Raw genomic sequence first — 15,919 nt, 5'->3', positions numbered from 1 at the left:
ACTCAGCCAGTGACATTTGTAAAACCATTCCCCTGTGTTCATAGTCTGCGTATACATATCACTTGTCGCCTGAGGGCGCTCCCCATGACGGAAAACGCCATTGGGGGTGTGCGGACACTAGTTTCTGCTATCAGGCAACAAAAATCAAATCTAAAAAAAACATTATTAACACCAAGATCAACTGTTAAAAGAAGAAATTTGTAAAATATAACACTATTAAACCTTTTCAACAAATATTTATTTACATATATGTATTTTTTGCTTTTTTTTACAGAAACATGGTCTGCGTGGAGTTCCAGTGTCTGAGGCTTCCTACACATGGAAAGAAAAGCCTGGAAAATTTTGGGTCTATGGCTACGAACACAAGGTGTACTTCCCCAAATATCCACACAACTGCTGTTGCTGTTATTGCTGTACAATAATATAGGCTGTATCTGAGCTGTATGTAAATCATATGTAAATGATATGTAAATAAGCAATATGTAGATAGTATGCACATTACAGCAGGTACTAGGTGTCACCGCAGTGTTTCAGAGTACCCCACACAATATGAATCAGTCACGATATTTACAATATGATCTATCTGTACTATTTTTACAAACATGTAAATATCGTATGTAGTCTGGTATGTATACATTTCTGTATCCTTCGCAATCTATCAACTTTATTTCATTTGTCCAAAACTTTGTGAATTTTTTTTATGTGAAGGTTGTCATCTAACAGTCAAACCCGTTATAGTTATCAAAGACTTTAATTTATAAGATTTGGTCATCTGGCTGTACTTTTATATCAAGAAAGGTGTACGTGATTTTTATAACATGGATACAACATTTTTGCGTTTATGTCGTCACTATATGAGTAAATTGTTAACTTTACAAAATGAACGCCATCGAGCTCCTTCATGTAGACTTTAGGCATGTGCACTGCTTGTATATCCAGTGACAAAAGCTCCCAAGAAGAAGGGTGATGAACAGACGTATAAATTTGAGTGCGTCGGTTATCTGATTCAGTTTTCGTAAACATTTGAATAGCGAAATCAATTGTCCCAGTTGCTGTAGGAAGGCAGCTGTCTACTTTTTGACTTTGTAACAATATTTACATTCAGCCAAAATGCTGCAATGCAGCATGGTTTATCTTTCCGTCCGATTCTCGACTTTAGTCACACTATACGTGTTCACATGAAACCAAGAATTATGCGTTGTGTTTATTTGCGTAGAAGACACAAATTATCTTCTAGGTTCTGTGATAGAAGTTTGCATTTTTCTTCTATTCTCCGAGCAGACCTTTTAGTTTGTTTTCGTACTTTAAGGCATTTCTATCCTAAAATATATTATTTTTACTTTATTTTTCATATACGTAATTAGGTTGATATCATGTAAACCAGTTAAATTTGTAAAAAACACACGGATCATAACAAATGATGTGTTCATTCCAATATCCGGTATCATGTGCTAATAACGAGAAGTGCAAAGTGTAATAATAAATGTTTTTGTAAATATTTTACATAAAAAATCAGAATGTAAATTTTATATCAAGAAACGTAGTAGAAATTTGTGTGTTATAATTTTTTAGTATTTCTACCACTCCAAATTGTCACCTTTGTACACTGCAATGTTGTAATTACACATCGCATGTCGCTTCATTGATCAAAGATGATGCCAAACTAACGATGTCCTGTTTGAAAGCCTTTATGTGTACGAAGAGCTTGAAAAACTGTTAAGCAGATGAAATTATCAGTGTATATACATGGAAATATAATTACACGTGTGTCTGTGAGAGATTACGATCACACATATGATGTTCTGTGTTGTTCATTTAGATCGGTTCAATATTTTACTGATGGTAAATATGCTATGGGGCGTAATATTCCTCTATGAATCGTGTCGTTTTGTACAATAGTTTCTTTTTAAAGAGTTTGCTGATTATCAGTGGTAAAACAGCTCACTCACTGCAAATTCTTCTAGCTCTCCGGCAAGCTAAATTCGTGCTAAATTCGTACCGGCTTATTTGTCGCTGAACGGATTGCTTCATTTTCCCTAAATGGCTTGCTTTTGGTTTGTTTTCAGTTTGCCTACAGGCCACTTGATTGAACAGACTGGCAAGTTAACAGACCACACAGAGTGTAGGACTTGGTTTGCTGGCAATCCACTACATGTCTCTAAAAAAGCTTGAATTTAGACCAAATTCAAAAAACATCAGTTTACAGGCAAGCCAGGTCTTCCTTGTTAGACTGGCATGAATGTGGTTTGCTTGCAAGCCATCCATAATACATTTGTGGTCTGTCGGCAGGCCGGGAGAGCATCCAGTTTTAGGTAGGGCGGGGCTGGGCGGGGGAAGGAGGGATATGGGGCTGGCATGGAGAGATTGGGCACTGACGACGCCTTTACTGTCTGTTGTCCTCTTAGAGTCAATTTAATCCTCTTTCTATCAGTTCCATAGACAAAGCTTGGATATTAATATCACTTAGTAGAAAGAGGATTAAAATGACTTAGTCTTGATGTATATACCCGGTACACTAAACACTGACAAACTGCATAATCCTGTAAGAAACACTACAGAAACCCCAATAAAATGGCATTTGTCCAGTGAAAGGGAGAGGGCTATGGTGGTAACCTGTTAAAGAAATCACACAGAGAAATGTTTTTAGTGTTATTATGATTATTATTGATAAAATGAAAATTCTTGACAAAGTTTTACAATTACGGTAAATATGACTTAACAAACATTTATGCTAATAATAATAATAATAATAATGATTTGAATATATATATGTACGCAAATAACAAGTGTACCTTGGTAAGAAATAAAATACAGCAAAACCTGTGTTATCTCAACTTTGCCTAAATAGAAAAGTCAAACTTTAGAGGTTTTCAAGTCCATTGCCTATCAGCACAATGACAAATATTCCTAAATATCATTTCAAAAAAATTCCAGTCCAAGTGGAGGTAGACAGGTTTTGCTGTATGTGGAAAATATTTAAAAAAACTACAGGACTCTAAAATGAGAAAGTGCTGATGAAGAATTTAAAAAATATACTGGCCAACTGTTCAATGAATGGCATAAAATAACATCTGATTCCAAAACATAGTGTCAATGACACTGTCACTCAAATTTAAACTAGGTCATTCCCAGTGACTAGAATACATTAAGGCTGTCAAATAAGTAGTTCTGAAGAATAAATTCTTTGACTTGAAACTGAAAACATTGCTTCAATGACACTTGGCTCACATTTGGTTTGATGTGGCAGGCCAGAGTGAGTATATTTAATGTTAACGCCTGAGAACATGCATTCCAAGTTTCAAAGCAATCAGATGAGCAATTTCAGAGAAAATGATCTTTTAACAAAAAATTGGAAAAATTTCCCCAAAATACAAATACAAATATAAGAAAATTTCACCAAAATTTGAAGACATTCAAATAAGGTTTCCTCTAGGTACATGTATACCAAGTTCAAAGCAATCAGAACAGTTAATTCAGAGAAAACGAATTTTGACCAATTTATTGGATTTTCCCTTTATAACTTCATTAGATATTTGTACACTGACATATTTGTTCGAACAAATTCACATCTCCACCCATGGGTGCACCTGTACACCAAATACTAAGAGAGTAGGTGCTGCAGTTTTGCATATTTAGATGTGGACGGACACACATTGCACATACTTACAGACATACAGATACCGACAACTACAGAAGCTCTCTGGTATTTGTGCATAAAACAAAAACAAAATGGAGGCACAAAACCTGCCAAAGAAATACAAATATGCTAATCTCACAAAAATCTGTAACCAAGCAACCTTGCAGCCGATAGAGCTCCGCTGTATTGTGTAGAGATTTAACTATTTGTGACATATGTTTTGACGAAGGTGGAAATCTTTCACAACCTTTGATATGTTTGAAGGTGAAGAAAGATATGGGACTCATTAGGATGAAAGGCCAAGCATCTCTGCTCAGGCTGAATGGCAGGAAAGATAACACTTTCCTGGCTGACCTTGACTTAGATTAATATCATCCGTAAGAACATTTATACCAAATATCAAAGCTATAAGACAAGCAGTTTTAGAAAAACAAAGTTTGTGACAAAAATTGCAAAAATTGCCCTAAAAATACAAAATTGCAGATTTCAGCATAATTTCAGTATATCATATTAAGATAAACACTAGGAACTTCTACACCAAATATCAAAGCTATCAAACAAGTAATTTATGAAAACCAATTTTTCTGATAAAAATTGCACCCGAAATACAAAATTACAGATTTTATCATAATTTCGATACACATTACATTAGGATAACCCTTGGTGACTGTATAATTAATGTCATGGCTAACAGACAAACACTTGTGAGGACATAGTGAGGTCATCCTTGGAAACAAAATCAATTTTAATTGCAATTGGTATTGGAGAAAAAGATCACAAAAATAAGTTGGAAAAGTATAAAAAAATTCAAACAAACATATTATGCAAGTGCTAGATTGCTGAATTAGGAGTTCCTGGGACTGGTGGTATACCAACAATATTTTTATCATAGGAAATACCAAAAAACTTGCTGATACAAATGTGACCAACATTTGCATAAAAGTCAGAGTACTTGCAAAAGTTAAAATATCTATTTTCATGCTAATTTAACAAACACCTACCAATAGCATCCCTACAAAGCTAAAAGCTATACTTGAGAGCTGTCAGATAAACACTACGTGAGAAAATGCTTTTATGAGAAAGTAGCAAATTTACCAAAACATTTTTCTAAATATTCGAAGTGGACAATTTCAATGATTTTTGAAGTAAGTTGAGCAATATAAAGAAATACTAACACATGTACATGTACAAATTTTTTGTACATTTTGACATTAACAGTTGATAAGGGCTCCCAAGGAAGCTGCACATTGACTTTGGAAGCTGTAAGACCAGCCGTATCAGACAAGAAGCTGTCAAACCAACCACATTAGAAAAGAGGCTGTTTGAAAACACTAAAAAATCAGATAAAAAATTTGCATATGCAAGGTATTTATCCTTTGATAATATTATAAATCAGTCATTGTCAGTGGCTTTAGTCCAAATATCACATGGTGAATGTCATCTGAGCAGTTTTAGTGAAGACTAAATTTGAGGACAGACAACATGAATGAGTCAGCTTATCTGATCAGCTTCCCATCTCTGACAGCAAAGCAAAAAATAGTAAAAATGAAGTTTTCTTAATACTGCCATTGAAAAATAGGCATACCGGTACATACAAAGTCCTACTTTTGATGTTTCATGATTTTCAGAAGACATTGTCTTGCTATGACCAAATTACACATTTCCCATAATAGCAAGGCCTAACTGTCTCACCCAACCCCGGATTGTATTTTTGTCTTTAGATGTGAGCCAAAAGTATTCTAAAAACTGACATGCACTCTTTACAGCTCGAGCATAGTCAAAGTTACACAGGAAATGCACTCCCATATAAGAAAGGAGTGCAAGAACAAGATTATTGCTTTCAACATTGCAAAAGATTATTCCTTCAAGGAAAATAACAAACTGCTTAACCTTCTCCTCATGTACCAAAACACCCAAACGAGGTAGTCTGCCATCTTTTCTTCCTTTCACAGAAAGTTTTCCAGCATCCTATAAAGAAAAAATAATCATGGTAAAAATATGTATACCATAAGACAACGCTCTTTATACAACTCTGAAAGGCTTTGTTCCTAAATTTGTCCAGCATGTGAACACTAAGTTAAACCACTACTGTGGTGACAGAAGCTACTCAAAAGTGACAAAGAGCATAATGAACATGACACAATATTATCAAGTTATCATATTACATTGAATTACTGAGAGATATGATACTTACATCAACAATGGTTACAATCTTCCCAAGTGCACTTTGACCTCCAAAGGTGATCTCCAACACTCTGATAACTGCCAATGTTCTGATCCCTATAGTGTAAATGCCAAAAATATTTTGCATTATGTATCTTATCATTAAAATAAAGTCTTTTTATACAATCATTCTAGGGCAAACCTGTTGATGATATTACATAAGTCCAGCATATTGCATGTCATTACATTTTAAATTTCAGGTGCATTTGACTCAAAATTGCATCGAAATGTAAAACAATATAAGGCAATAGAGAGTCAATGAATCATTGACTATACAACTATGTACTATGTACAGCACAATATTCTACCCTACTCAATACTGTACTACTCAATAACAAAGCAAACATGGATAGATTTATTGCAATGCCAACCTTTCCAACTTTAAAAACATAGGGCCAAAGTCCCTGAAGCTACTATAGACATGGATACAAAATTAAATATTTCCTGACTGTATGAAATCATCTCACTAAGGTCATCCTAGGGACCTGTAAACCAAATATTAAAGCTGTCTGACCAGCAGTTTTGCAAAACAAGTGACGCAACAGTCGACAGAGGTCTGCTGTGTTATGTAGAGGATAACTTTTTGTGACACATGTATTGATGAAGAAGGTGGATATCTTTGATAGCTCATTCAGGATGGCCTGACCAAAAATGGCAAAATTAGTTGCAAAAATACAAAATTGAAGATTTCATCATAGTTTGGACATATTACATTAAGATAAAGCCTAGGAACCTGTATAGTAAATATCAAAGCTATCAGATGAGTAACTTTTGAGAAACATATTTTGACCAAAAATGGCAAAAATTGACCCAAAGATTTCATCAAATTTCAATATATCACACTGAGAAAACCCCTAGGAACCTGTATACCAAATATCAAAGGTATCAGACCAGTAGTTTTTGAGAAACACATTTTTTGACCAAAAATGGCAAAAATTGCACCAAAAATACAAAATTGCAGGTTTCATCATAAAATCAATATATCATATTGAGTTCATCTGTAGGAACCTGTATAATAAACATCAAAGCTGTCAGATGAGTGGTTTTGATGAAATAAAGTCTTGACCAAAAATGACAAAAAAATTCCTTAAAAATACAGATTTGCATATTTCATCACAATTTGTTGGGTTATCCCTAGGGATCTGTATACCAAATAACAAAACTGTCTGACCAGCGGTTATGAAGAAGATTTTTTACCAAAAACGCCTTTCTTTGGCACTTATTTGCATATTTTCAACAATATCAAAAAATTAAAAAAACTAGTTTTTCATAATCATATTTACCATCTACACAACGTATATCAAATCAGTAAGTACTGCGGTTCTCAAGATATTGGAGTGGACAGACACCTCACAAACGGACATACATACATAAATACAGACTGACGCCGGACGGATACCCATCCCAATAGCTTCTATACACAATAGTCTATAGAAGCTAAAAACAGAGACCTTGAAGTAGTGTCTATTCATTCATGTGTACATTGTTTATGAAACTTCCTTTAAGGTACCAGAGTAGCAATTTACGTGTCATTGCTTTGCTGTCTATCATATTATGTCCGTTTTTCATGCTTGTAATACCTGGCAACAAGATTTACCTTTGGCATCAATGTTTTGTAACAAGCCATACTTGATGAGACTGTCTTCAATTGCTTTCCAATCAGCCTGAAGCTCATCTCTGGTTACTTGTGGTGAATTTGGATTTTGCTGGATGATGTATATCATATCCTCTACAATCTGTACAGAGAAAAGATGTTGGATCTTGAAATACATAGTATGTATGCACCTCTTGCTCAGGTATTTGGACTCTGAAACATTCGCTAGTTCATCACTAATGAGCAATCACGATGATATTCACGGAGCAAAAGAAGATTTCGCCATACATATTTTTGTAAACATTGAAAGTTGACATGTAATTTCCCCCACAAACTTCATACGCAAATGATGGCTTGTTTGAATCTTAACAGTATGTAAAATGTTTACCAAGCTTGCCATGGAGGCCCCTGGCACTGAAGTATGTATAGTGAAATGTTTCCTGAAGAAAAGTTTGGGGAAAATGTATGCTTTTGAATTTGTAGTTTGTATTACATAATTTAAACTCTATGGTTCAGTACTGAAGGAAGTGACTACAGGATAGAGTGCTGTGTGAGTGAAAAACATATTACAAAGTGTAATACAAAATTAATTATATACTTATATGTCTTATTCTCCTCCTTCGCTTCTTCCTATCTTTACAAACTATCTTTCCATTATCAATCGGGAAACCATTTTAGAAAATAGAAAATAAAGTTGACGGCATTCACAGTTTGATATTGAAAATGGTAAATATTCATGAACACAACGTGTGCGGAATTAAATCAGTTTTCACTTGAGATTGAATCCAGCTACTTTGAAACTGAAGATAATTTGACATTGAGGATATGTGAACATATTTGTGTAATGCCATCGTTGCTTATGGATTGTGATTGACGCATAGGCAGGTGTAAAACCAAAACATAGGATAACATACATTGCACGCACAACACAGCCAAAAACTTATACATCGCGTGCAATCCTATTGGACACTATTTTCACTGGCAGCGACTCTATAATTACACAAATGTGTAAAGAATGGTGCATTCCGGTGGGTCAAGTGTCATAGGCAGCTACGCTTTGAGACACACTGCACATACACACACCTACACAACGTATCATGACGTGCAGTTGGTTTTCACACTGACACAATTTTGAACACTGGGTCCATCTGTTTTTTAAAAGTTCTCATCCATATTGTGCAATTGTGTTTGCTTCTTCCTATTTTTGCAAACTATCTTTCCATAATAATTTGGGAAACCCTTTTAGAAAATAGGACATAAAGTTGATGGCATTCATTGTTGGATACTGAAAATGGTAAATATTAATGAACACAATGTATCATGACATGTAGTTGGTTTCCACACTGACACAATTTTGAACACTGGGTCCACCTGGTTTTTTAAAAGTTCTCATCCATATTGTGCAATAGTGTATCAGTTATTTTACTCACTTATATGCAAACAAAACATTGTGTAAAGCTGTCAGTAGTATAAAAAGCGACCTAGCGGGCAATATAGCTGTGCTGTGTTTTGTAGAGAATTTTTTTTTGACATGTACCGGTATTGATGAAGGTGGACATCTTTGATAGCTCATTTCAGTGGCTGGACAAAGAAAGGCAAAAATAGCTGCAAAAATACAAAATTGCAGATTTAATCATAATGTCGAAATACATCCCATTCAGTTTATCTGTAGGAACCTGTATACCAAATATCAAAGCTATCAGACCCATACTTTTTGAGAAATACAATTTTTGACCAAAAATGACAAAAATTGCCCCAAAATTGTAAATTTCATCATAATGTGAATGTATATTTTTTTGTTCATCCTTTTGAACCTGTATACCAAATATCACAGCTGACAGACGAGCGATTTTGGTGAAACAATTGTTTTGACCAAAAATGAAAAAAGTTGCCTTGAAAATAAAAATTTGCATATTTCTCCACTATTTGAATAAATCTGAAATAGATCATCCCTACGGACCTATGTAGCAAATATCAAAGCTATCTGACCAGTGAGTTTGAGGAAGATTTTCAAATATTTTTTTAAATCAAAAATGATGAAAATTGCCTTAAAAACAAAAATGTGCAAATTTCATTACGATTTGAACAACTTATTTGAACAAGGTTATCACAAATAAGCTTCATATCAAATTTCAAAGCAATCAGACTTGCAGTTGCAAAGGAGAAAGCAATTGTTGAGGGATGATGGACGGACATATGGACAACGACAGAAAATCAGCCTGTTTGATAAGCTCATGACAGCGGAGCTAATTAGGCAAATGTGAACATCACAAAGTTTACAAAATTCTCTGTATGATATAGTTTTTTGATATTTCAAATATAAAGTTTGATTATTTGCATATAAATTTATGATCAACTTGGATTAAACGCAAAATAGGTTAGTTTAGCATGATCAATTATGATAACTGTTACAGTATACTGTAAATATTGGATTTAGATAGGGTGGCCTATCATCTCTGAGAAGATTATTCATTTGATAGAAGACACTTACAGAATACACAGTATAATACATTGCTATGGTGAGAAAGGAATTAACCTTACCTTAACTTTCTCTAAGAACTGGAAAATGGCCATTTTCTCTCCAAAGGGAGAATCGCCTAAAGGTTATTGATGTCATTTCATTGTAAAGAAAGAAAATCAGGCCCATCAATCTTTTGATCTGCAAAAGAAAAATAAAATTAGGAAACAAGTTTAATTTGCTTTATCATGTTGACCAATGAGATTGAACACATGAAGTATGAGACACTGAACCTTATGACTGCGTTGGCAGTAATTTAATCGCTTTTGGCGGGTAAGTAAGACGGGCAAATGCCTTTCATTGGTTACAGATAAATCTTGCGAGACTGAATTAGAATGAAGTGTAAACAAGGGACATCTGTGTGATGAGCAGATGAGAGGGTTTCGTATGTTCTACCATTACATTTCTCAGCACTCTCCCAGCTCTGCATTACTGACCGCAGAGCTGAAATTGTTGAGGAATAATCACCTTGCAAGTTTTTCCGCTGCGCAGAAAATTTCCTGCCGTGGAAATAGTAAAACGTATAGTATAACAATGACGTTTGAAAATCAAACACACGGCACACATTTATGCGAACCCAATCGTAACTTGATACCACAATCGGTGCGAAAAAGAATTTTGGCGGGTAAATCCCTTCTAGTTGAAGTTTGGCCGAGGTTGAATTTGATTTTTGTTAGCCTTCTACTCACATAAACCTACCTACTTAATAATTTTTGGCAAAATGAATTAGTATCTCATAAAAAACGACTTATCTTCTCTCCGTCTGTCTTACTGTGGTGGTGAAATGATGTATGAATTCCTTCACGGAATTACCTTAGTCATGGCCTCTGCTACACAATGTCGATGGATATGTAAAACGGTGACATGAAATGTGTTAGATATATAACAAAGCAGATTCGAAGACGCTTAAAGTGTATGTCCCGCATAAATTCAAAGTTAATTTTGCTTAAAATGAGCTATGCTATATGATTTTGCCATTCCCACTTTATCAAATAAATGCATCAACCCAATGAAACGACGCGGTTAAATATTATTAAAATGCAATATGTTGTGCGACTTTGAAGTTAGCTGCCATTCGGGTCGTTTCGGAATTCGCGGGCATTGCCACCGGAAATGACGTAACTAATAGAATGTACGAGTGAGTGTGTTCACCTCGGCCATAGCGAATGCTTACCGCTGTGGCTTCAACATGGTGAGAAGTTACGCCTTTGGTGGCTGAAGTAACTGCAGCCATTGTCAGTTTATTGCATTTTAGGATGATGTATTAGCCGCATTTGACAAAAATTACAAGAAAGGGTCGGAAAAGAGGCATTCAGACAAGCGTTTTCTGCGGTGCACATTTCGAGTGCCGTGACTTATAATTAACACGGTTCGGAAGCCAGATGTACGGTAAGATAGACTTTACAATTCCCGGAGTTACTACATCGATTATGTAATCGCAATGCCATACCAGTACGACCATTGTCACCAGAAAGCTTCGCGTGTACGCGTGTATCATCATCAACTGTGGACAAGAGCGAGAACAGCAGCAAGACTGTGACAGATTACCCAAAACATGTCAAGGATGCGGGGGCCGCGGAGAAGTATGGCCGTGTTTACATCCCCGAAGACTGATCGCCGGTTCAGATGCTTAACGAAAGTGATTGCAAATAAATAAATGAATACAAGTACTAGATCCCATGCATGTGTGACTCTATAATTAGTAACGTTAGGAGATCAGTGATCGAAATAATCGGTGGCAATGGTGGCATTTGCCACCAAAAACTGTCAATCTGCCACCAAAATTTTTTTCTGGTGGTATTTTTCTGCCACTAAATTTAGGGTCATCATGTCATCGATCCTACGGCTTGAATGAAGGAACATGAAGGAAACACGCGTACGCATTGTCTGACGGCGGAAAAACTCATTAGCCAAAAAACCCCCAAACTAATTGCGACATTTTGGCATAAATGAAAACATAGCGTGAATCCAAACTTGTGATTGGCTAATCTCCATATCGATGACAGCAGCTTTTGTACACTTGACATGTTGTTGCCCTGTGTGATAGCCGCGTATGCCGTCATACGGCACAAGATAAAAGCATGTTGTGACATTTTGAAAACAAAGCCAAACTGCAGCCTGCATGAATTAAATAACAATAAATACTTGCAATTCATTAGCCAGTACAGGGCTCAAAATTCCTATCGCCCGACGCCCGTGGCTAGTGAATTTTGCGTTCGGGCATGGATGTAAAAAATAGAGGTTCGGCAAGTAAAATCAATATGCTTCCCGTCCGACGGGCAAGTGCACCAGCGGTTAAAGCTCTGGACAATTCAAGCTTGAAAACGTATTTCATTAGGTCTGTACACGCCTACAATCATTGTAAGTCCTTCAACTCTCAGAAGTTTTTTCTGAAAACCCTTGAAAATCCGCCCGACATCGCAAAATAATCGTTCTTGCTGTTGTAAAACACAAAAAGTCGTAAAACTAGATTTTGCGACATGTTCTCTCCGACGACACGGAGTGAACTCACTGTTTTGTATGTGTGCCGTAAAGTGGTATGCTCTTGACAGTGGTTGCCATTCTCTTTGTGCAAGTGTATGAGTCGTATGACACTCGATCGGCTTCACGCGATAGTGTAATTGCACCATGCGGGTGTAAACTTATTCGAAGCCATGGATCTCGGCAATGCTTACTGTTCAACGTAAACCAACCCCCAGTTGAAAAATTACAAGTTTACATCGTAATCGAAACGGGCTCAGTCGACCAAGGAGGCCACATATTGCAGCTATACGTAGTGCGTGAGATGCAGACAGTTTCAAATTACGCGACCTTGGTTGTTAGGGATCGGGCTCTCACTTACAGAAAACAAATCTGCACTGAAGAGTAACGAAAACGAAACTTGAATCTGTTCTCTTGACGAATACATTTATCAAAATAAAACTTTGAAAGACGGCTAGCTGTGCTCAGTGAGGAAACATGTAAACAGGTAAAAGGGTTGCAGATGTACACATGGTACATGTGCATATGCATTGGCAGATAAACACTAGCAGAGCATTTGTTTGTGATCTCCGCTTGATAATAAAGAGCAGCAGCCAGCCATGCACATTGTAACTCACACAATCTTATTACTCTTATGCAAAGATTTTAATTTGGATTTGGTTGTGGAAAAATTCCAAATTCAAAGATGTTTTCTAGATGCCATTGGCCAAATCTACAGAAAAAAACTAAAGTATTCTCACATTTCTTCTGCGACATTTCAGATTTGGTAATAGTCCTTCATTTTAAGAAGAATGTAGTTCATGTTTGAATCTGTTTTTTCCCTCTTTGAATTCACTTCATATGGCCAAACTCTTGCTCTCTGTTACAAATTACTAGTACAGTTAATCAAAATTTAGGGCAAGTAATTTTTCCTCTCGGCCATTAAAAATGAAATTCACGTGTCCCACGGTTAGTAAGTTTGAAAAAATTTTTTCGAGGCCTGCAGTATGGGTTGACTTTTTGTGATGTATACTCACCATATTTTCAAGAATGTATAGATTAGATAGAGTATGTAGCAATGAGAAAATGTTTTATTATACCGATCACATGATGTGTTAAACTGCCACCAGATTTTTCATAATTGCCACCTGATTTTATATCCGGTGGCAAACTTTTGCCACGAGAAATAAAAAAGTATTTCTATCCCTGGAGATATCTAATTTTATATTCCTAAAAAGTTTACGTAGTGATTGACTGACTCTTTGCGAGACTGAACGATAGGTTGTGTATAATACAGCACGGCACTGCCAGTAACAGTGACACAACGTGTAGCAAAGAATTTATACTGTTGACGAAGCAGTCGCGTTGTCGTCATCTGTTCCCTTCTGCTCGACTAAGTCTCCCCTAAAATATTTTAGCTTCTTTGAGAATTTCGCAGTCATGAAACAATGAACACTGTGATTTATATCGCTGACACTTAATGAAGAAAAAAACTGCGGAAGCGTAGCTGATCACGCCGGCTGAGCCGCCCGGCCTCGGGTGCCAGTGTGCCCGATATTTACATCATGTCAATTTTAATGTATCTCTTCCCGAGAATTTGGCTAGACATGTCTTTACGGTCACGTATTTTTAAAAGTGCCAATGTTCATGTGAGATTTTATAACGCCAAACTGAAGATTTAGCGGCGAGAATACTACCTTCAGTGTTTATGCTAACATGACCCTCAGCCTGTTCCACTTCCAGCTGTTGAATGATAGGAAAGATGTGTGTTTAAAACGGTGGACAATTTTCAACTTGATCTCTACTAGTACTACGTTTATCTACAAGCGTCATGGTGTAATTCAAATTTTTATTATACAGATTTTGAACGAGGCAATTTGTGTTGAGAAGTAATAATAAGGTGGGATGGCAACTCCAGACATATTTATAATTTGTTAGCTTGCGGTTGTGTGTACGGTAGTGCACTGGTGTGTTTGACTGTGGTCTCGGTGGGCTTGTCACTGACGCGACGGTCAACAAGAGTTCCGCTTTTGTTCTCGTTTAAGTTAAGGTTCCGACTGTTAAAATTTGCAGGCCTGTAAATTCTGAACAGCTTTGTCATATCTTCTGTGACGATGATATTCTCAGTTGCACTGCTTTCACTCATGAAATTATCACTATCTCCATAGTCAATGCACGAAGTCACCATCACCCATTCTATAGTGACGTCACAGCTACTTACGCCAAAACGGGGCGAGCTCGGCAATTTCCGGAAAATGTCGCCATGATGGAAATCGAAAAGTGCAACTTTTCCCGTGTTTTCGTCGAAATAACATAATACAACCGTCTAAAAACCGCTCAAATAAGCTTCAGTTTGTGTGTAAATGTTTGTTTTATTAATACCAATTTCATTGACAACCAGAACTATAGTATATGCCCCAAGTCAAACGAAAAAGTCTCAAAATGTGGCAGGACTCACCCTTTAAGATCGTGTTGTAGTCCCGGTCAAGTTCAGCTGCAAGTTACCTATGCGTTGACGATAAAATGATGGAACACCAACATTTTAGGAAACAAGAGTGAGAACACTGTAAATAATACCGTGGGGCCTGTCATGGAGGTCGGACGATCGTGACTTACCGTTGAGAATTTTCAAAACTGTCTGTGGGAACGGTTGTCCTTTAGATGCAGCTGAAGCTCTTCCTGTGACACTGTTAGCGTCAGGCGGGCTTTTGGTCCAGAGTTGGCCATTGTCTTCACCGTATACCGGGTACAAAGGGCGGGCGGATAGTTTTGAAGAACACAGTGACTGTCCTGCGTCCGAGGCATCCGCAAGCGAAATAACAACTGAAAGGCGCGGTTGATCGCACTTATAGTCATGGTACTTGATCATGTTATGAGAGCGGATGCAGGGTCAAAGGTTATGAGACGCTCCCACACTTGGCCGATCAAAAATATAAAGTAACGTTATTACCATATTTTTTCTGTATCTTATTCAAACCTGAATGTTAACACTCATTATCGTAAATATGAACATTTTCTCATGATGATTTCAGGGGTAAAGTATCAAACAGTGGAAAGCAAAGTGGGCTACGTATTGACCTCTTACCCTCTTTACATATTCGTGCCTCCGCCCCTCCGTCCAACGAAGGTCGAGAAACTTGAAAGTTAAACATGTTGTGTAACTCAGTGTGTCACTTGGAAATGACATGCAAACGTGGCAAGTCTTCCCGCTTAAAATATGACCCTATGTGCGCAATCGTGCAAGTTCCATTCCAGCCACCGCGCTCATGTACACGGCAGTCATAGCAACGTACCATCGGCATCGTTATTCTCCGCCGCACTTCGAATACGCGCTTCATAATTGCAGTAAATACGCGCTGGTAAGAACTTAGCCCTGCGTACAGGTCTGTGTGTTCCCGGCGTTATACGGCCTCCACCAAGCTCGACAGAAGTTTGTTTACTCTTTTGGTACAAGAGAATTCATCTCTCACAGCACGATCCACATGAA

At 36.9% G+C, this 15,919-nt stretch overlaps 1 protein-coding gene and 1 pseudogene across 4 annotated transcripts; one reads left to right on the top strand and one right to left on the bottom strand.

Moving 5' to 3' along the window:
- Positions 1–1,936, top strand: part of LOC139130240 (protein SSUH2 homolog) — a 43,848-nt pseudogene extending 41,912 nt beyond the window's left edge.
- Positions 1,937–2,640: 704 nt separating this feature from the next.
- Positions 2,641–15,272, bottom strand: LOC139129692 (uncharacterized). 4 transcript variants are annotated; one of them, XM_070695368.1, is made up of 5 exons: positions 15,049–15,272; positions 9,996–10,113; positions 7,458–7,596; positions 5,832–5,917; positions 2,641–5,605 (listed from the first exon to the last, which is right to left on the bottom strand). In XM_070695368.1, exons 2-5 carry the CDS (start codon positions 10,026–10,028, stop codon positions 5,291–5,293), a joined length of 573 nt encoding a protein of 190 aa, XP_070551469.1. In that variant the 5' UTR covers positions 10,029–10,113; positions 15,049–15,272; the 3' UTR covers positions 2,641–5,290. The 4 variants fall into 4 exon arrangements, 3 of the variants coding, with proteins under 3 accessions (XP_070551469.1, XP_070551470.1, XP_070551468.1); XR_011551647.1 differs by lacking the exons at positions 9,996–10,113; positions 15,049–15,272 and adding an exon at positions 8,053–8,597; XM_070695369.1 differs by lacking the exon at positions 15,049–15,272 and having other exon boundaries at positions 9,996–10,852.
- Positions 15,273–15,919: the final 647 nt, after the last annotated feature.

This window comes from Ptychodera flava, chromosome 3 (assembly GCF_041260155.1).
Source record: "Ptychodera flava strain L36383 chromosome 3, AS_Pfla_20210202, whole genome shotgun sequence".
In the NCBI taxonomy this organism is placed as follows: domain Eukaryota; kingdom Metazoa; phylum Hemichordata; class Enteropneusta; family Ptychoderidae; genus Ptychodera; species Ptychodera flava.
The sequence above is the reverse complement of the archived record's forward strand: the minus strand, read 5'-3'. Positions and strand labels throughout refer to the sequence as shown.

Excerpts from the sequence above, each read along its gene's own strand:
- LOC139129692 (XM_070695367.1), bottom strand. The coding sequence starts at position 9,027 with ATGAGCTATCAAAGATGTCCACCTTCATCAATACCG. Across the intron at positions 5,918-7,457 it reads ACAAAACATTGATGCCAAAG|GGATCAGAACATTGGCAGTT; the intron begins GTAAATCTTGTT and ends TTTACACTATAG. Across the intron at positions 5,606-5,831 it reads AGATTGTAACCATTGTTGAT|GATGCTGGAAAACTTTCTGT; the intron begins GTAAGTATCATA and ends TTTTCTTTATAG.